Source organism: Mangifera indica, chromosome 6, assembly GCF_011075055.1.
Source record: "Mangifera indica cultivar Alphonso chromosome 6, CATAS_Mindica_2.1, whole genome shotgun sequence".
In the NCBI taxonomy this organism is placed as follows: domain Eukaryota; kingdom Viridiplantae; phylum Streptophyta; class Magnoliopsida; order Sapindales; family Anacardiaceae; genus Mangifera; species Mangifera indica.
Window position 1 is genome coordinate 7,662,348 of NC_058142.1, and position 20,955 is coordinate 7,683,302.

At 34.3% G+C, this 20,955-nt stretch overlaps 3 protein-coding genes and 1 pseudogene across 3 annotated transcripts; 3 read left to right on the top strand and 1 right to left on the bottom strand.

Annotated features, from left to right (window-relative positions):
- The first annotated feature begins 476 nt into the window (after positions 1-476).
- Positions 477-5,035, top strand: LOC123219783 (mediator of RNA polymerase II transcription subunit 6). Its single transcript, XM_044641769.1, has 5 exons — positions 477-760; positions 2,300-2,474; positions 2,869-2,938; positions 4,283-4,392; positions 4,632-5,035. Exons 1-5 carry the CDS (start codon positions 525-527, stop codon positions 4,791-4,793), a joined length of 753 nt encoding a protein of 250 aa, XP_044497704.1. The 5' UTR covers positions 477-524; the 3' UTR covers positions 4,794-5,035.
- A 1,202-nt stretch (positions 5,036-6,237) lies between these two features.
- On the top strand, positions 6,238-10,430 carry LOC123218999 (annotated as a pseudogene).
- An 824-nt stretch (positions 10,431-11,254) lies between these two features.
- On the bottom strand, positions 11,255-16,541 carry LOC123218998 (uncharacterized RNA methyltransferase BT_0643). Its single transcript, XM_044640652.1, has 10 exons — positions 16,111-16,541; positions 15,177-15,419; positions 14,703-14,861; positions 13,827-13,936; positions 13,553-13,661; positions 12,889-13,044; positions 12,669-12,784; positions 12,377-12,543; positions 11,813-11,943; positions 11,255-11,736 (listed from the first exon to the last, which is right to left on the bottom strand). The coding sequence occupies exons 1-10, from the start codon at positions 16,459-16,461 to the stop codon at positions 11,629-11,631; spliced, it is 1,650 nt and encodes a 549-aa protein (XP_044496587.1). The 5' UTR covers positions 16,462-16,541; the 3' UTR covers positions 11,255-11,628.
- A 557-nt stretch (positions 16,542-17,098) lies between these two features.
- LOC123218401 (40S ribosomal protein S30) lies at positions 17,099-18,812 on the top strand. Its single transcript, XM_044639854.1, has 3 exons — positions 17,099-17,253; positions 17,347-17,484; positions 18,587-18,812. Exons 1-3 carry the CDS (start codon positions 17,250-17,252, stop codon positions 18,631-18,633), a joined length of 189 nt encoding a protein of 62 aa, XP_044495789.1. The 5' UTR covers positions 17,099-17,249; the 3' UTR covers positions 18,634-18,812.
- Positions 18,813-20,955: the final 2,143 nt, after the last annotated feature.

Here is a 20,955-nt window from a genome sequence, read left to right on the forward strand (position 1 = left end):
CAATCTTCGTTAGATATGTAAACAATCAGAGGAGGGTGATAGAAAGACTAGGAGGGAGAACATCGACGATGAGGAAGGAGATATTCAGCAGAGAGGAAGAGATAGAAAACCTATAGAAGATTTTGTTATTTTTCAAATTTTTTGTGGAGGTTAGAGGAAAATTGTTAGATTTTTAAATTAAAAAAGGAAAATATGATAAATTTTTAATTTTTTTAAATATTTTTGTTAAATAGCAAATTTGTCGTTGATACTAACCCTAATATTTAACATATGAGTAAGTGTTTGAGTTTTTTAAAATTAATATATGAAAATTTGAGTAAAGAGTAATCTTTGAATGGGAATAAGTTCATTGGCCCTTTTTTCACGAGGTTTGAGTTTGGGCGAAAAATATTATTTATACAAATTAAGGGTAGAAAAGGGTTTTTAAACCAAACCTTGGGTCGAAAAGTTGTCAACTCTTTTAATTTATTAAAATTTTCATTAAGTCTTCTTATTACTGCGATCACTTGTAACACTCGTAAAACATGGCCACGCCACCGCCCGGAGCGATCTTTGAGGGAGCGCCACCGGTGCCACCACAACCTCCAGGAACGGACATGACGGGGATCTGCTTCAGGGACCAACTGTGGCTAAACTCGTACCCGCTCGATCGCAATATGGTCTTTGATTACTTCGCTTTATCTCCGTTTTACGATTGGACTTGCAACAACGAGCAGCTCAGAATGCGCTCCATTCACCCACTTGATATCACTCAGCTCTCGTAAGTTTCTCAAAGTTGAGAACCCGCTTGGGGTGTTTGCTTTTTTTGTGTTTTAGTTGGTCTATTTGAGAGCTTTGTGTATGTGCTTCTGTATCGTGTGTTGGTTTAGTTTTTGTTGAATTGAGACTGGTTGAAGTTGTGTTAGATGAAATAAGGAATTGGGGTGGAGGGAAGTTTGGATTTTGGTGATTGTTTTGCTTTAAAGCTTTGAATTTGTTAATTCATTTTAGTCAAGAGTAAACAAAAATTTCATTTTTTTTAAATGTTTTTGTTTTCTTAATTTGATATAATGAATGTGCATTTGGTTTTGGTTAAATTGGGAGATTTTAAGCTTGATTTGATGAAGTGATAAACCGTTGAGAGATATTTTCATTTTCATTACCATTTTTCTTTTTGTTATATATTGATTTAGTTTTTTTTTTTTTTAAAGTTAGTGACGCTTAGATAATTAAAATTCTGTGCTAGGTTGAGTAGATTGGACTCCCTTTATCTTTTTTTGGGGTCTAAACCACTGAAAATTAATCTGGTATAGTTTGTAATTTGGTTAATATCTTTTGATTAATCTTAGTTTTACAACTTATAGGTGTTTATAGTTTTCAATTATCGGCAATATGTGAAGAAAGTTGACTTTTTCAATCATACATCTTTTTTGGCTGCTGAGAAAGTTAGTAAAGAAATAATAGAAAGATATTTTGAAGTTTGGCACAATAAAAATTTTATGTTTGAAAGATGTAAATAACGACTAGAATGGGAGAAACATGAAAATTTCTTATTTCTTGATGAAGTAGTTGAATGCCCACAAATTTCTAGATTTGATAAAAACATCCCTGAGACCATGTTCTGTGAACTATAGTTGAACCCTGGTTCCCAAAAGATTTTTCCTCTCACATTATCTTTCTATTTAATTTAATTTCTCTTTTGCGGAGTTGTTCTCTAGAAATATCAATAGTCCTGTTGGTCATTGCACATTTTCTTATTCATGTCTATACTTCGTTATTTAAGTCCAGCTCGAAGATCTCTTATTCATGAACTAATTAACTGGCTAGGTAAGACTTAACATTAGTCAGTATATCAATCATGTAGAGTTCCAGATTTCAATTTGTAATCCTTGATTTTCTTTGGAATGGATGAGGATATATCATGATACATGTGCTGTAATATAAAAATAGAATATTTCTGAATCAAAATTGTGGTTAGAATCTCCACAAATATGAACACCTAAGAAGCAGAATGATCTTTATCATGTATCAGCCAGTGGAGAGCAAAGACATCAGTATTCATATATAGTATTCATGAGCAATTCTTAGTGCAGGATCATTTTATTCCATAATGTTTCCTTTAGTTGTTAATGTCAAGCAGCTATTCAAACAAGCTCATATACTTTCTCATGTTCCTAGTTTTCCTGATAAATACCATGCTTTTCATGTTTCTGCTGAAGATTTTGCATTCACAGACATTAAGCTAACTGAAATTATGTTTCCTGCTTGAGATGGTCTAGTTAAAATAATTAAAAGGGCATCATATGTTTTTGTCCTACAGGAAAATGACAGGCATGGAATACATCCTGAATGAAGTTATGGAGCCTCACCTCTTTGTTATTCGTAAGCAAAAGAGAGATAGTCCTGAGAAAGTTACACCGATGCTCACTTATTATATCTTGGATGGTTCAATATATCAATCGCCACAGCTTTGCAATGTCTTTGCAGCTCGGATTGTGAGATTCTTCTCATGCTTTTTCCTGTGATTGTGTTATGCATGCGCAAAAATGTTCTTGGTGAACAGATAAGTTTAATCTTGAGCCAGAATTATAATTTGATGGACTGCTCAATTAAGAAATAGGATTGATTAAGAAAGTTAATAGAACGGAAGAATGATCTGTAGAATATGTAGTCCGATGTTACTTCCTTAACATAAAAAGTTGAGACCATGTGCTGACTTGCTGGAACATATGGTATAGCATGTTAATGCATAGATAGTACCAATGCAACAAGCAAAGTTCCAAGAGGCTTGAATAGATTCTGACAAAAAGATTGGATAATGTCTCTGTTTTATGGATCGATCATAATCTATATGACTTTGTTTGATCTCATTGTATGTCCGTGTGACAGGGACGGGCTCTGTATTATATAGAGAAGGCTTTTACTACTGCTGCCTCAAAGTTGGAGAAGATTGGATATGGTATCAAAGTGCTGCTTGCCTTTGCTCCATTCCTTTTATATTATTAATACAATGCTGATTTTCATTAATGATTCATTTTGTTGGGAAATAAAGGTATATCTTGTTTGTTTTTGTTATGACAGTTGGGCAAAGGTTTTTTTTTATTTTGTTTGCTATTTGATTGGTTTCTCAACTCTTGTTGTCCATGTCTTGTTTCTTTTGAAATTAGCTCATTTGAAACAAATGTATGATCACATTCACTGAGGAAAGCCTCCTTTTAATTTGTCAGCATGTTGTCTTGAAATGCTTCCCAGACTTCTTTTAAAATAGATCATGGATGTGATACTGGCATTTTTGCAGTAGCAATGGGTCTGTGGCTACCACAGGTACCTGTCAGTTAATTTGCATGAGTTATGATGCTATTTACTTTCAAGGTACTATCTAATGGGACTTCATGAGAAATTGAACTAATAGCCTGAATCTTCGGCGGTGCTCAAATTGATTTTTCTGTTTGTGAAAGTACTTAATCATTTCTATTTATGTTCCTTCAACATGTTGTTCAATATAGGCCCATATATTTTTAAACAATCTCACATGTTGATCTTGATTCCTGATTATAGCTTCTTCAAGCATCTGATCCAATTTTCATGCCTTGTGAAGCATAAGGATTGATTTAATGACATGTATGTGCCCGAAAGCCAATTGAAATCTGGGAGACACCATGATAAGGCTGAACACACATTGCACACATAGTTTCATGTTTTGTGAAATTAGGGTAGCTATAATTTAAATTTCATCTTAAGTTTGTGACTATGCTGCTTTGGGTCATTTTAAAGCAGTTTATGCGCTTCATGTCTTACGAGGTATCACTCTTATGTTTATAAAATAACTATGTTGATAAGTTTCAGATTGATCTATGATTGGCCCAAACTCTCAAGATTTTTAGCTTTTGATATTTTACTGGTGTTTTAACATGATATATATATATATATATATCATGGTGATTGCTTATTTTTGAGGGATTACACATTGCAGATATTGCTTAAATTCATTAAATGTTACAGCATGGCGATCTTATGTTACATTTGAGATTTCTCAACACGTGAAATTTTCTTTGTTCATTCATTTATTTTTCTTTTTGGTTTGCCCTGTAATTATTTGAACTATAATTTTTTATATGATCCAATTGACCATTCAATCTGAACTTTTGTGTCATGCCATCGTAATGTCTTTCAACTCATTCAGAGGTTCCCTGCGAAGTGTATTTAGTAGAACCTCGATTAGTTATGGATGAATAATTTTGAATGACATTCATTTTATATGTGGTTTTCTTTCCCTTATCATGCAATCCTTCATTGTTTGCAGTTGATAATGATAATGATGGTGCGTCTTTGGACTCGAAGGCTGGTAAAGAGATTATTGACTTTAAAGAAGTCAAGCGAATAGATCATATTCTTGCCAACTTGCAGCGAAAGGTGACTTTGAAATCTAAAATAATCTCTTATGTCCATTCATAAAGAAGAGATTCTATAGCATACGATCATCACACGAATTATATATTTTATAGGGATCATAATTTTGTTATAATCAATCCTTGTATCAAGGATGTGTGATTTTGATTCTAGTTCGATTCTATTCTTCTAAAAATTGTTATACTTGTAAATGCAATTTGTAGGAAAAAATCTCATAACTAAAATGCTATATTTGTTGGCAGTTACAACCAGCCCCTCCACCTCCACCATTCCCAGATGGTTATGCTCCACCTGCGACAGCAGAAGCTGAGAATGGCCCTGAAACTCAGCAAATAGGAGAAGCACAACTTCCTCCTGTTGATCCCATCATTGATCAAGGTCCAGCTAAAAGAATGAAATTTTGAGGTAGAGCAGCCTTGCCTTAATTACCTGAGGATTTGGAAGCATGCATGATCAATCTTACGGTGAGTTAACATAATGAGGAAGTTGAACTTAACACTCAGCTAATCCCCATTTTTCGTTAAGACAATTTCACTAATGTTCTCTCAACATACTTCAAAATATATCTATTTACTCGCTACTAGAATCTAATCTATTCCTGCACATGAATATGCTTTCAAAATATCACAACTGGTACTTTTCTCAATGTGACTCTCTGATGTGCAAATTCCAAATGCGTCTCCATTCCATCAGCTTGATATATATTCATCTTATAGCCCTTTTTGGAGAATTTGATCCGAGGCTGGATGCGATATCAACTTATTTGAGCTTGAATCGAATAACACCATGTTCTAGTTTGAATAGAACAAGCTTGGTTGAACTTGTTTTTATAATTAAGCTGAGTTTAAACAGTTCCAAAATTTTGAGTCTAAGTTTGGTTCGGATCAATTTCAAAGTCACATTGCTTCTAAGTTGAGTTTCAACCTCAATTTTACAAATCAATCTGAGTTTGAGCTAAAGAAATTTTAATTCGAGTTTATTGATTTGAGTGTTAAAATTCAGTTTTGATAAAATCTAGCCTTAATCCGATCAAGTGAATATGTGATTGTGGCATGGCAATAGGAATAACTTGATACAACGACTATTAGGAGAAAACTGAAGGGCTCTGGTTGTTGTGTCCCACCTTCAACAGCTCCTGCAACAGGTAACCTTGAACGCTGTGCGTCTTAGTATGCAGAAGTTATAAATTGGCGAGTGCCAAATCGCCTAGTCTGCTTACAAATTTTGATAATTGTCACTGATTGATGTAGAAACACACGGAAGAATATTTCATTCCATGTGTTTGATCTTAATTACTCTACAGGAAAACTTCTTTATAGATATATTCTATATAAGAATGACCTCTATGCAGTCATAAAAATTTTTGGTTACAACTTGAGCAAACTTCACATTGTAAAAATGCCTTGTCTTAAGAAAACTTGCCTTGTCTCCAAGTAATAATAATTATATTTATTTAAAAAAAAACTGTTGGATCTTTTTCCTCCGTGACAAAAATGGTTTGACAAAGATAATTTGTCTTTATTAGAGATACGACTTTTGAGATGATGGTTTTAAAGAAGTAAGAGATTAAAGAAAAGGTTATTGAAAGGAAAAAGAATCGAAAAAATTCATTAAAATAAAAAATATATATAATTTTTTAAAGTTTAATTTTGATAAAAATTATTAATTTTTTTTAAATAAAATTATTTTATTAGTAAAATTAACTAATTTTATTAATTTTAGCTGGATTTAAATTTTTAATAAATACTAATTTTTTGGCCTTGGTTTAATATATGGAATTATTTGAATTTCAGAAGCCTCGCAAACTTAGGCGTCCTACGCTGTACTTTAATTAAGCACGTGTTATGCATGCTAAAATTGACCCATTTGTCAAACGCAGTCTTAGTTTCCAAAACTAGTTTAACCCCACGGTCGAAGGCCATGTCAACCCAACCCCATTGTTCAAGATCTTCACAATCCCACCCTACGCGCTCGCGGACCTTGTCCCGATCTTTATTTCAAATAAAACAATCCTTAAAGCAAAATCTCGTTATACAATTTTGCGTTAAAATATTGGCCATAATTTTAACATATTTAACAAGTGGTTAATTTAACTCCCACTTTTTACTCAGACTCAGTCTCTTCTGTCTATTTCATTCGATCCTTGTACTGGACACCCAATTGGGTGCTGACATGTCGGATCATACTCCGCAAGTCTTGATCTTTCATGAACGTACTGTACATGCAAGTACTGTAGAGGATAAAGAGAAGATAGAGTCTCTTTAGATTCTGCTGTGTGGTTTCTATCCACTTCATTGGGTCCTATATTGCCCACTTCTCTTTGTTAGTTCTTGTGAAGTTCTGATGTTGTGGAATTCAGAAGCAACCCTCTTGGAGCCAGTAGAATCTGTCTTTTTATATATGCCAATACTTATCTCTCTTTAGTGCTTTTGTTTATTTTGTTTTCTTACCTTACATTACATTTTATGTTGCCACCACCTCCATTCCGTCCATATTTGCTTCTGGTTGATGGGTTCTTGATTTTAGGTGATTCTCAGAGTTGGGTTTTGAACTTTTTGGCCTGAGGGTTTGATTTCATCAACTAAATTTTCTGTTGTTGGTGTCATTGTTCATGTGCTCTTTTTTTTTTTTTTTTTGTTCTATGGTTTTAATCCACAGGGTTTGGTTCTTTGAGTTGGGTTGATCTTTGAGTATTGTTGGGTTTTGATGAGATTTTATTGTGATTTTGGTGGATGTAATTGTGGTTTTAGTGAGTTGAATTTGTGAAGGACTAGAAGAGAAGAGGAGAAAATGAGAGGAGGAAAAGATAAGATGAAGGTGACTAGTCCTATGTTTCCGAGGCTTCATGTGAATGATACAGAGAAAGGAGGGCCAAGGGCACCTCCAAGGAACAAAGTGGCCCTCTATGAACAGTTCAGTGTTCCTTCTCAAAGGCTAAATTCTGGACCAGCATCCATGTTGCCTCTTCAACCTCGCAATGGCAGTAGCTTGGTTCCTTCAATGTCATCCAGCAACGTGAGTTTGAATATCCATGGTTCGTTTTTTGTGAAGCTCTTTTAGTTCATATCTGCAATTTTTTCCATTACTAGTAGTTTGTACTTGTGATAATGATCTCTATATGAGATTTGTGGTTTCACTGACTGAATGCTGTGAAACGAACTTATGCTTTTAGTTCTCATGGAGTTGTGATGCCCACATACAAGCTGTGTGTGAAATGTTTTGGATTCTTATTCATATGAATTGGCAGTGTGATTGTATATGTGATCTCAAGACACCCTTGATATTGAACTTTTCTGCTTTCAGGATGCTTTTTTGTCATTAATCGAAAACTTATTTAATTTTCAGAAGAAGAGTTTTGCTAATTTGTGCGGTGTCTGTCTCTATAAGCTTTTGATTAGTTCGTTCAGTATCTTTTCTTCGTACTTGAATACTTTCAAGTGGTCGAATAAACTCGTTGGTTATTATTGATGGAAGGTTTTAGCTTGTGTTGAATTTGTTAGAAACTTGCCTGTCTGATTTTAGCCAGCTATTGCTAAAATTATTTTCTGTGAAATTTTATAGTTTGATAACAAGTTTGGATTCATAATTGCAGGGTGGTGGTCAAGAAAGGAGTGTGTTTAGCCAATTCTGCAACGTCCCTGCACCTCCGTTCATGGCTGAGAAAATTCATTCATGTTTATTCAATGATATAAAGCAGAACACTGATCAAGAATGGAAAACCATGTCCCCTAAATATTACCAGAGTCTGAATGCTGGTGGGCCATTGTCATCAACTGCTAAAAGCTCTTCATTTAAACCGGGTAACTTCTCCAACTTTGGGAAATTTTCATTGAATAGGCTTGGAGATAAGGATGATATAAGGGATCCCAGCTCTGCCCAGTTAGGAATAACTCCTCGGTTTAGCAATAGTAAACACAGCAAGGATCGAAAATACGAGCTGAAGAAAGGATCTGGCGTTGGAGATCTGAATTCCAGATCTCATGTGATGTGAAGAATCAAAATGAAGAGAATGCAAGATTTTCACAGACAGACACACCTTCTTCTACCTTAGTACTTAAAATTAAGCTTTCAGAATCATTAAAGAGAGCACGTTCATCTGTGAATCAAGAAAATAGAATCAGTCCGATTGATATTTTAAATGGTTTACATGGTACTAATACCTGGTTACATTTACAGAGTTAGGCTTTGAGGGACGAGATGGCCCTTAGGGACGACATTTTGATGGAAACCACAAGGGACATGGACAAGGAAAATTATTATAAGGTGAGAAATGAATCATGTTTGAGACCATCACTTGGAGATAATAATAGTAGTGCTCATGAACTTGAAAATCGGAGTGAGTGCCTGGAAGAGCAGAATGGCAGATCCATGCAAGTGAAAGAGGTAGATAGACGCGATGATGTTTCTAGTACCTCCATGGTAGATTCACCATCAGCTTTGGGTATTTCCCCTGATGATGTTGTAGAAGTCATCGGTGAGAAGCAATTCTGGAAAGCGAAAAGAGCTATCATCAAGTAAGCATTTTCATCTGGTTGTTTCAATGTGCAGACTTCTTCCTGGATACAGTGATACTTGTGGCTGAATAACATGATCATAATTGTTTAATCATTTTATCATAATCTGGTTTTAATCTGTAACTTTTTGTGATGCATAACATTATTTAGTATTTAGTGTTTTTTAAAAACTTCTATTCTGCTTCTTTCAGCCAACAAAGAGCCTTTGCGGTTCAAGTATTTGAGTTACATAGACTTTTGAAGGTAAGCTGATAATTTTTAAAACTTTACATTCATTTTTGCTTTCTTGGGATTCTGATCCAGACCTGTGAAAGGAAAACAAAATGCGAATTTTGAATTTAAACAGGTACAAAAACTGATTGCTAAATCACCACATTTGTTGTCTGAAGATAGCCACTATATAGACAAGCCTTCATTAAAAGGACCTCGAGTGAAGAGATTGCAATCTGAGTATGGTCTAGAAACACCACTTGTTGTGAAGACTAATGATCACTCTGCGAAGCCAGATCTCAATACCGAATGTGCAGATGAGAATGCAGTTGCTAATCTTCCTCATTCCTGTGTCTACAATGACAGCAGAAAAGGACTTGTGACCCAAGCATCAAATTACTTTGTAAATGAACCACCGGCAGCTCCTACAAGGAATATCAAACCCTCTCCTTGGTGTTTCCCACCAACTGGAAATCAGTGGTTAGTTTCGGTAATGGCCCCTTCAGAAGGATTTATTTATAAGCCCTACATAGGTCCATGCCCCCCGACTGCAGGCTTTGTAGCACCATTTTATGGAAGCCGTGGTCCTATATGTTTAAATCCTGTGAACAGAGACTTCTTGAACACAGCTTATGGTATTCTAGCATCTCACCACCAAGGGCCTGGGATTCTTCCGGGGACTAACCCTTCGGGTCAGACCTGTTTCCCCCCGTTCAGCATGGCAGTAATGAATCCATCTGTTTCAGGTTCAGCAGTTGAGCAGATGAGTCTGTTTCCTGGAGCCCGGTCAAAGGATGATCATTTCTCAATGGTGGACATTAACTTCATGACACATCAAAATTCACATAACATGTCAAGCCAGATGAGTCAAGCAATCTCTCGTTATTTCAGAAAATTTCAGGCTTCAAAGGAAAGTGAGGCACACGGAAGTACAGCAAGTAGTCCCTCTAAAAGAGCCACAGAGGATGCACTTCCTCTCTTCCCCATGGAACCAATAGTTCAAGCATCAGATAATATTGATGCTCAAACTCGTGAGCAGCAGACTCAGGTTATTAAAGTTGTACCTTACAACAGTAGATTAGCAACAGAATCAGCTGCTCAGATTTTCCAGTCCATACAAGAAGAAAGAAAACACTATGATTAATGCATCTTGCCATTCACTTTATATTTGGGTTCTTAGAGAAGTTACAAAGGGAAACAGATTAACTTACTAAATATTCAGTACTTACTGTATCAACAATCATATGTTCAAAAGATGTACATAAACTTAATAATTGCAAAGGATTCATTCTTCTTGTGATGCTGCTTCCATTTCAAGTCACTGTTTTCAGAGATGATTTCAAGTGAAAAGGCAGTGAATTCATTGTTTAAATATTAAAGCTTTTGCTTAACCAAAAGAATCTGCAGAGAAATTTCTGGTTTTTCTGCTCTAGTATTATTCAGTAATGCACCAACCACTTTGCTATAGTATTAGCCCTCATTTGAATTTCCAGGATTTTCTGCAATATGCAGATAATACTAGGAACTTTTCCTGCATTTTCTTTTTCAGAAACTACTGATCCTTGACTGATAGTGATGATGAGATAGAAGTACAATTTCCTGGAACGCTGTCACATTAGTTACAATATTTTCTGCATCAGTTTCTCATAATGTCATGGCCAGGGGCGGAACCAGGCCTAAATCTGAACAATCTTTGCAAATTTTGGGTCAGACAACTCTTGCCGTAGGTTTGTATAATTGTTACAGGCTTGTTAGGCCACCCTTGTTACTAAGTAAGATGGTGATAACGTCATTTTAATTATTATTTTTATTTAATTTGTAATTATAAGTCAAAGGTACCATATCAGAGAATTAATAATTTTGTAAAACAAATGGATGTTATATTGGAAAAAGGGAATGTTAAGGTGGCATAACAAATTAAAAAGATAACGGGAGACAATTCATCATTATGAAATTATCTCTCTTTGAAAAAAATGCTAGTTTTCTTATCCAGCTGTCCTCTTTTTTTTCCTTTCAACTACTCTGATTTCTTAACATCATTATTGGTTTGGAAGAACCAAGATGCTCTTGTTAGATTATTTTTTTCTATTTTCACTCAGATATAATTAATCTAAGACAAGATATTTTATAAAATAAAGATATGGCAGTAACTGATAATCTTAAGTTAATCTGAAGAAAACATAATAGCAATGTACAAGAATAAAGTTACAAAAATCACATAACAAAGGTCCAAGTGGTGTGGAACATTAAATTTGGATTTTGGACTAAGCATATTGGACTCAAGCAATTTGTTTAACATTAATTATAAACCTATCACCAACCAATCTTAAGTTCTTTATCATGGTAACCTTACCAAGATGCTCTATCCATGGCCAAGTTTGTGAGCAACCAAGCAGCTAGGATGAATATGCAAGGAGAAATGGGCAGAATTTAAGTCATCACCTTTGATTGAGAAATTGACAATGCCTCCAAATCTAGGCTTGAATGGTTAAAAAGTGATGACTGCAGCTGAAGGTCAAGACAGTTCCAGCAGGCAAACACATTCGATATGCGGAGTGTGAGGGAACATGTCTACTGGCTGTAGGCTTTTGAGTTTGTAACATCCTTTGATATTTTGTTCTGTCTGTAGAAAGGATTTTTGGAGTTATAACAGTAGAAAGTTTGAAAGACAAAAAGAGTTTATTGGTAAACATGCATACCACATCATGACAAAGGTAATCAAGGTCACGTGCACATGTGGCTGGATTACACGATACATAAACAATTCGTGGCGCCTTAAGCTTTAGCAGGAACTTAATCAATTTCATATGCATACCAGGGCGGTTTGGATCTGTATGATAGTGACATTAAACCAAAAAATCAAATAAAATAAACAGATTAGAAAGAAAGAAAGAAAGAAAATAATAGTGATTATAATATTTAGTTGAAGGATATATCATCAAAAGAAAGAAAATTCTATTGGGTATAATCTCTTAATTTAGTAAATGTCAAATACTGAAGCTCAGTTCATTCAATTTCCCTGCCTGACCAGAGCAATGTAAAAGAAACTTCATCATAGTACAGTCTGTATCTCAATTGGCTTAGGCTTATCAATCATCAGTAATGAACAAAATCATGTCTCTCTCCTCACTCCCAAGAAATAAAATACTGTTAGCTATCCAATCTATCATACTTGACCAAAATAATAAAATATTTCCTAGCATGATATATATATTTTTTATGAGCTTGAAATCTGTAAAGAAAACACTGATAGAGATGGTGACCTGAAATGACAATGTCAGGCTTTGGAAACTCATTGCCAAAATTTTCATCAATTTTGTTGAGGTCCCCTTGGACAAAAGTAGCATTAGAAATACCATTTAATGTGGCATTTCTACGTGCATCTGATATAGCTTGAGGGACTACTTCATAGCCATATACATGTTTAACCCTGCCAAAAACGAATGACAATGGCAGACTATGATGTTGATACTCTTAAGCTGAAAAACCAAGTTAGCCAAAATAATAGACTGGTATGGCTCAACAAGTAAAACCCAATGAAGTGAGGACATATACTTTTTTGCAAGGGTCAAACCAATGGTCCCAGTTCCACAAAATAGGTCAAGCACAATCTCTGAGCTATCTCCTCTGAGACCAGCACAATCTTCAATAAGTTTATATAAAACCTCTGCCTAACCAATTAAATATTTGTATTAACAGTTAACCCATGAAACCATATGGTCAATTTAAGCAAGAGATAAAACATACTAATGGGAGCAAGCATGGACTAGCAAACCTGGTGAGTATTCGTTTGGAAGAAAGAGTTGGCTGAAATTTGAAATGTAAGCCCTCTTAAGGTCTCAGTGATGGTAGATTTCCCATATAAAGTGTGCTCCTCCTCCCCAACAGACGTGTTACCAACAGAAGAATTGACATTATTCATAATACTAACCTATCAATCATCAGAAATTTCTTTCAGAAAGAAACATGGATAAATGAAATAGTAATTATGGCAACAAACATAAGACCAGGTAATTCAAACAAAGACAAACAAATATACTGTCATCAATGATAGAAAATACATCAACCAATGCATGCCAAAGGATTACTAAATAATTCATAGGCAGCATGTCTTTTGGTCATCCACACATATATATATTTTCACTTTCTGCTTTATGCTCACAAATCATATGTTGAACTAACCATGAGCATTACCCTAACAAATAGATGTTGAACCAACCGACTAGGACCCTGATCCCATTCAGTAATTTAATTACAAAGAACTGATCTTAATAGGCTGGAATCAGTTTGGTGATCAAGTTTATTCAATCAACAGTTCTATCAAAAAAATTATTTCAACCCATAGTATCTAAGTAACACAAATTCTAGTTCACTCTAACAAGGAAAATCACAAAAAGCTCATTTTCGAACATAATAAAATTCAAAATTTCCGTACAAACCACTTCAGGAATAGAAGAAATTTTCTCAATCAATGGCTTCAGCAGCTCTGGTTCGTAAGAAGATGTCACAAAATTGACCATGAGTTCAGACAGACCAGTCTTCATATCCCTGGACATAAATATAGTTATCAAATCTACGGAGATATAGCTTTCTACGACAATTATGACTCCATGAACTCATAGAGTGCAAACTATGCTACAAGCCATCATGTATCCAAAGTATATATTGAATGTAAGCAGCTCATGATGATATAGTCTACAGTACTCAAAGTACCTTCCAGATCTTAGCATTAAATGCTTGAGGAATCCTGCATGAGAGTGAACATCATAAGGAGATAAATCCAATTGTGGGTCTCTCCAACAATCTTGAACAGCAGCAAGGACCTATGTAATAAAATAAGGTCACAGAGCAGTAAAAAGTCAATATCTCTCAGACACTCAAAAATAATTTAATCATAAATTATGGGGTAGTCATAAATTAAAAGCTGCAGAAACTATGCTGGGGGATAAAGCAATTTTCTATAATCCAGATGAAAAATGTTTAGTTTTAGAACTGGAAAATCTCAGCATGTATAATACAAGCAATCAAAGGAAACAAAGCTTCGTTGATTAGCTGAAAATATCCTCAACATTTATATATCACTAGATCTTGTAGATTATCTTCATTTATTCCTCACCAACTTCAGAATCATCTATGACCATCTAAATTCTACCATCTCTGACCTAGCTTCTCCCGCCAAATTTGCTGGCTACTTCAAACCCTTCCAATGAATAGTTCACCAAGCAACGTATCTTAAGGCACGCTAATGATTTATTTGAGTTTACCATTACAACTCTGTAGCCTGCTGAGGGTATGCAGCTGAGGACTCTGCAAACATCTCAAACGTTACAAAGTACTCTATAAAAATCCTTACACCCTTAGTGTATCTTTCTTCTAGTTTACTGATGAATGGAATTTTATATGACATTATTGGTGCCTATATCATGTTAGAAGATATGCATAAATGAGAAATTTCTGATTTATCTACAAATATTATCTACAAATGTTAAGTAAAATTATCCAGGAAATTTAAAATGCAACGGCTAATGTATGTCACATACACATAAGAATATAAAGAACTTCAATTATAAAAATAAAAACACAGCATACCACATTGGCAGGCTCACTTTGCAATAAGCATTTGTCAACGTTTAAAACCTTATCAAAAAAACCAGGAGCATGTAATCCTAGTGCATAATTGACCTCCCCATCCCCTTTCTCAAATAATTCTTTAGGCAACCATCTTTTAGAACCAAATGAGAACTCCATCTGCAGAAGCAAGATATTAGGAGCTGAGAATATCTGTTAGGTTTATTCATTAAGTTATTTACATTTATTCAGAAAGTGACAGAATTTAAGTGCCTCCCTCTAAAGGGTGAATTATATGGTTATTATAAAATGATACTGGAGGAAATAGGATGCATCAATCTTTTTCATCATTGCAGTAACTTCTCGGAAACTTTCACACCAACAGTGGGCTCAGTGTTTGATATAGAATTTACAAAAGCTGAAGAAAAAAATAAAGACAGAGAGAACCACGGCTTATTGCACTAAGGCAAATTGGACATGGTTTATGACACTAACCTTATTTCTATAATTAAACTGAATATCACATGGAACAATGGGCTTCATAATGCTAGAGTTTTCAGGGTCTTTATCAGAAAATCTTCCAACATGTATCATTAGATCACGAACTTGTTGTTCCTTTTCTCTAAGTTGAGCGACATAAGACAGGTTTTGTGTCTTACAACCTCCACAAAATGAAGCATACTCGCAAGGTGCATCCACAGCATCCCAATGAGGAGATATTGTCTTTAACTTGGTCACCTGCAGTTTCAATCAAACAAATCAACATCACGAAGATGGGAAGCATGAAGGCCCTCACCCTGTAACATAATCAGGCCAGCAAAAAAGAAAGAAAATGGAAATATTTAACAATTACCCACTTTATGTTACTAAAATGCAGGTATATAATACATATTTCCTTACCACATTGACTTTCCATATTACAAAATGATCTTCTTACCACGTTCATGTCATACAGTAACATTTCCCATACAAAAGAAATCAAACAATCTAAATTCATTTCTTTCCTATGCTCCTCAAATTTTTTCATCTAACAAACAGAACCAACCACAATAACATGACTAGTTACTTATAGAAAAGTAAGAAGCCTAACATTATATACACCAACTGCACATTATATGTCACTAAAAGAAGGTGCCCCATCCATATTCTCTTACTACTTTAAGTACATCACTAAGGCAATGTTGTGCACCACCAATTGGCATTACTGGTAACGAAACCATTAACATCGAATCTTTTTACTCCTAGCCCCCGTATTTGCTCATCAAACAAAACCAAACTATCCAAAATTTCAAGACTTCTTTACTTGAACATAGAAAAAACCTCAGCACAAATAAACAATAAAACAAAGACCCAAATTTGCACAATATCTTGTGAATTATAAACAAAACAACAATAAAGCTTAAAGCTTTAAATCAAAACATCAACGAACCTCAGCATAATTTCCTTTCTTCCTTGTAACTCGGCCAACAAACTTCTCACCAGGGAGTACACGGTCACAAAGTACGACGAAGCCAGTGTCCGCCACCTTGCATACTCCTTTCCCTTTAAAAGCCAAGCTCTCACAGACCAGCTCAAGTTCTTGGCCCCTCTTGGGAAAATATGAACCACCCTTGTTGGTGCCACTTTTGCTCTTGTTGTTGTTTAAGCTGTATTGGGTTTGTTCTTGTTGCTGTTCCTGTTGTGGGTGCTGGGCGAAAGAGAGAGAGGCAATTGTGCATGAAGCAGAGCGGAATTTCAGAAGCCATGGACATGTTAGATGCTTCAAGGTGTGGTTTTGCATTTTGTGTATAAGTTTTGTTTGGGGAGGGAAACGGAGGAAAGGGAGTTTGATTGGGTTTTTGTGATATGGGGCATTTTGGTCATTATAAAATAATCCCAGGGTATTGTCTTCTTTTGTTGTATATCATACTACAAAGGGTTAAATACATCAACAAAATAAAAAAAAAACGGTGTCGTTTGGTAAACTTATTCGTAGGGGTGTTCAAAATTATCCGATAATCGAATCGAACTGATTTTTAAACCGAAACCCTAATCGAAAAATAGGTTATTCGAAAAATCGGTTCGGATACCGATTCAAAAATATATAAAAACCGAATTTTCGGTTCGGTTACCGGTTTGCCAAATTTTCAAAACCGGTTAACCGAACCGAACCGTTTTTTAAAAAATCGAATAAAAATTTAATAAAATATTAATAGAATATTGAATAAATTTTCAAAAAATTAGAAAAAAATAATAAAATATGATAATTTTTTAAAATTCGGTTCAAAAATCGGTTAACCAAAAATTCAGTTCAAAATCGGTTAATTTTTAAATTGGTTCGGTTTCGTTTCATGATTTTTTTTAAACCAAAAATTCGGTTCAATTCAAAAATTGGGTAAAGCGGTTCGGTTAACCGGTTTTGAACACCCCTACTTATTCGACATCGCCCTTGTTTTCCTTCCGCTCAGCTAATCCTAGCCGTCGGATCTAACCGAATAACTCGAATAAATATCCCGTCTTCAAACGCTAACCCTAAAATCGTGCAACCTTTCTTTTTCTCTGAGACGAAGAAGATTCAGTGAATCAGCCATGGGTAACTTCAATACCCATCTTTTATTAAGGAAATCCGGCGATTTAGACTGGTTCTTGATTGCAAATTTCTTATGCCTGCTTAAATTTTGTGTAGGTAAGGTGCACGGATCGCTGGCACGTGCCGGAAAGGTGAGAGGCCAGACACCGAAGGTGGCTAAGCAAGATAAGAAGAAGAAGCCACGTGGACGTGCCTACAAGCGCATGCAGTACAATCGCCGTTTTGTCACTGCTGGTCAGTTATCGACCCTCGCTACTTTTGCCTTTCGTTATTTCTCCTATTTGTTTATGTATGTGCATGCTATTGGTTTGATTTTTTGTTTGTGTTTGTGTTTGTGTTTGTTTGATTTGTGAAGTGCTTTTGAGATAAATGCTTTTAAAAAAAATCTCTTAAAATCACCTCCTGAAAATTCCGATTGTGCCCTGCCGAGAATTTCATTTTGATGTTCTGTTTATATATATATATATATATAAACATCACTTTCTTAAAAAAACTAGTCAAGTGTATGTCCAACCGATTTTTGCTTAATTCTGTAAAGCGCTTGTTTGGCATTGCTTAGTGCTCCCAACTGCAGTTGAGGAATCACTGTGTTCTGTGTGGTTCTTTGGAAAATGGTGAATGGCAATGAGGAAGGAAAATGAGGTTAACATGGGAGTCAAAACTGATCTCATACTTATAATCAAACCAGGATGAAATACATAGAATACACGGCAATGATGCATTGAATTTGTGGGGATCATTCCTAATACCCCTAGCTGATCTGTTGCGGGTGTTTTTATGCTATTTTTGCATCACCAATTTTTTTTTTTAGCTGCATTATCACCAATAGTGTTTACAGTTCATTTATTATGTGATAATCTGGTATTGGATTTCGCATGGTCTTTGTTTTCCATTAAAAAAGTTTAGATTCAATTCCTTTCTTAAACCTTTATCCTCTATGTTCCAATTATCATGATTGCATGCTTTGTTTTGTCTTGGACATGCTCTGTGTTGGCTTATTGCTTTTGATTCCTGCTGTTGAACTTTGAAAGGCCTAGAATGTAGGGCATTTATTGATAAAATTTCATTTTATTGAAACCTCTCTTGAATTATTTAAATTACGAACTTCCTTGTGATTATGTAGTTAGACCAAACCTCGAAAGAGATTAATGAAATTCATTATAGGTAAAATCGTACTATTATGGGTATAATTTTTTGGAATAACAATTTCATGTGTATGCAGTTTGAACCCACATCATTAATGTTGTTTATATAATATGATTCTGGTATGTCATTATGCAGCTGTACTGTTGTTTGTGATTTAATTCTAATACTTGAGCTTTTCGTTTCTTCACAGTTGTTGGCTTCGGAAAGAAACGAGGACCCAACTCCTCCGAGAAGTAAACTTGAACTGGTGCATTTATGAACTAGACTTATGGCCTTTCATGCTAGAGAAAAACACACTAGCCCTGTTACTTCTTAGTTATTATTTTTTTTCCTTTTGAACAATTTTGTTTGGTTTAGGATGGAATGTCAAACATTATGAATCTCAATTAATTACTGATTGAATTTTGTTGTCTAAACTGAACTAATGGGAGCATGAATCACTAGACATTAAATTTATTTTGAATCCTTATTTATGTTTTATTTTAAATGATTTTAGAATCGGAATAAAAGATGACACAAGAGTCATATGCTGCAAATAACTTGGTAAAAATAGGAACTTGTTCACTAAAACTTTTAAAGAGGACCCAGAAAAAAAAAAAATCATATTCTATGTGTTAGTGTTGTGTGTTACAACATGGTTTGTTTTATGAATACGGATTGTGGTTAATATTGCATATGATTTGATAATCAACTCACATCTTAAGTCTTCTAATATGTAGAAGTACTATGGAGTCTTAACATGTAAAATGGAAGATAAGGTTACTTTTATTTTAAAAAATTTATAAGTGAAAATATAAGTATAATAAAATTAAAATTATTTTTGTAATATTTTAATATTTAACGTGAATAATAATTATATTATTTGTTATATTATTATTGATAATAAAAAATGATCAAAAATTTTATTGTCAAGGTGAATTTTTATTGTTGTAAACCAAACGGGAGCTTAATGTTAGTTATCAATGTGACTGTATTCTAAGAAAATTAGTGTAAATATTGAAAAATGTGATCGAATGTTTCTTATCCGAACAAAAATTTAATATATTAGATTATTTGATTCAATCTCAATTCGACACACTATTTAGATATAAATGACTTGAAATGAGAAAATTTTTTCATGGTACTAAAACATTGCACAGTAGTAAAACATTGTTGAAATTCTTTACATGCGTAAGAAAGTCCAACTCTTACTAATGCAATGTTTGAATAAAAAAAAAAAAAGGTGAAAGGACTATTTCCCACCCAAAATAGATAAAACTCAAAACTCAAATAATCACTCATAAACTAATTTTTGTATTATCTTTAAACTCTAAAAATTTATATCATTTTTCTTTCTTAATTTAGAAAACTCTATTATTAAAATTTAAAATATTGCACCTCTCCCCAAAGGTAATTTTTTCCATCTCGGATGATCGATTGCCATTTTTGTCATGGGTTGACCTTCCCACCATCTTCTTCTTCCTCGATTGATGTTCTCACTTGACCGATTTCGTTGGACGAAGACGATTTGTTTTCATTCAACAAAATGATGAAGATGACTTTTCGTCAAACAAAGACAGTTCATTTTTATCTAATGAAATTGGTGTATGAACGTTGACTGTTAGAGAAGAAGATGATGGAAACATCAGTTGACAGTAGAAACGATATCCAGTTGTCGAAGATGGAAGAAAAAACCCTAGAGGAGAAATGTTGTTTTTTAAAGTTCAATTTAGGGGAGAAATCATAAGTTTTTAAATTTAAGGAAGAAAATGTAGATATGTTTAAGGTTTTAGGGTTTAATAAAAAATGATGACTTTATCTTTTCCGTTAACAAAATTAGTTTATGGGTAGATATTTAGGTTTTTCAATTAGTATATGTATACTTTTGAAATTAGATTAAAACGTGGGTAAGAAATATCTTTTACCCAAAAATTACTTGTATTTGGATTTTTCATCGGAAGGAAGGTCTGTTATTTGATGTTCTTGTTTTCTATCAATACACATTGTTCAAATTCATGAATAGAAAAGAAAAATCCAACCTCTTATGCATAAAAAACATTCATATTTAAGTAATTATCAGTTGTGTTACCCTCAAACATGATGCTTAATAGGGGTAACTTGATTGAAGGATGAGAGTACAATTCTGAAGACAATTTTAATACTCACCAGTATTGTAGCTATATTTCCGATAAACCTTATTTTTATCAGTCAGTTTGGTAGCTACAACATCGCCACACATAAAATTACAATAACAAAAACAAAACCAAACGAAATCAGATTGTAATAAGTTTCTCTGAACTCAACCCTTGTCTTTTCTCCATGTCTTCGATAAACACAATATGTTGAGCAGTAATTTGATCAACCTTAAAGTTTCAAAACACCCCACGTAGAGACAACCCATTGACAACTGCCATGAGCCTCTCTTTTCTTTTGTCTTTGCAAATCATGCATTGTTTTCAATATTTTCAAGAACTAAAGCAAAAGTTTTAACCAATTTCAGTCTCCTGTTTCTTAAAACGTTTTCAACCTTTCATAACGACATTAAAAATAATTTTCGAAAATGGTAACTGCTGTATCTCA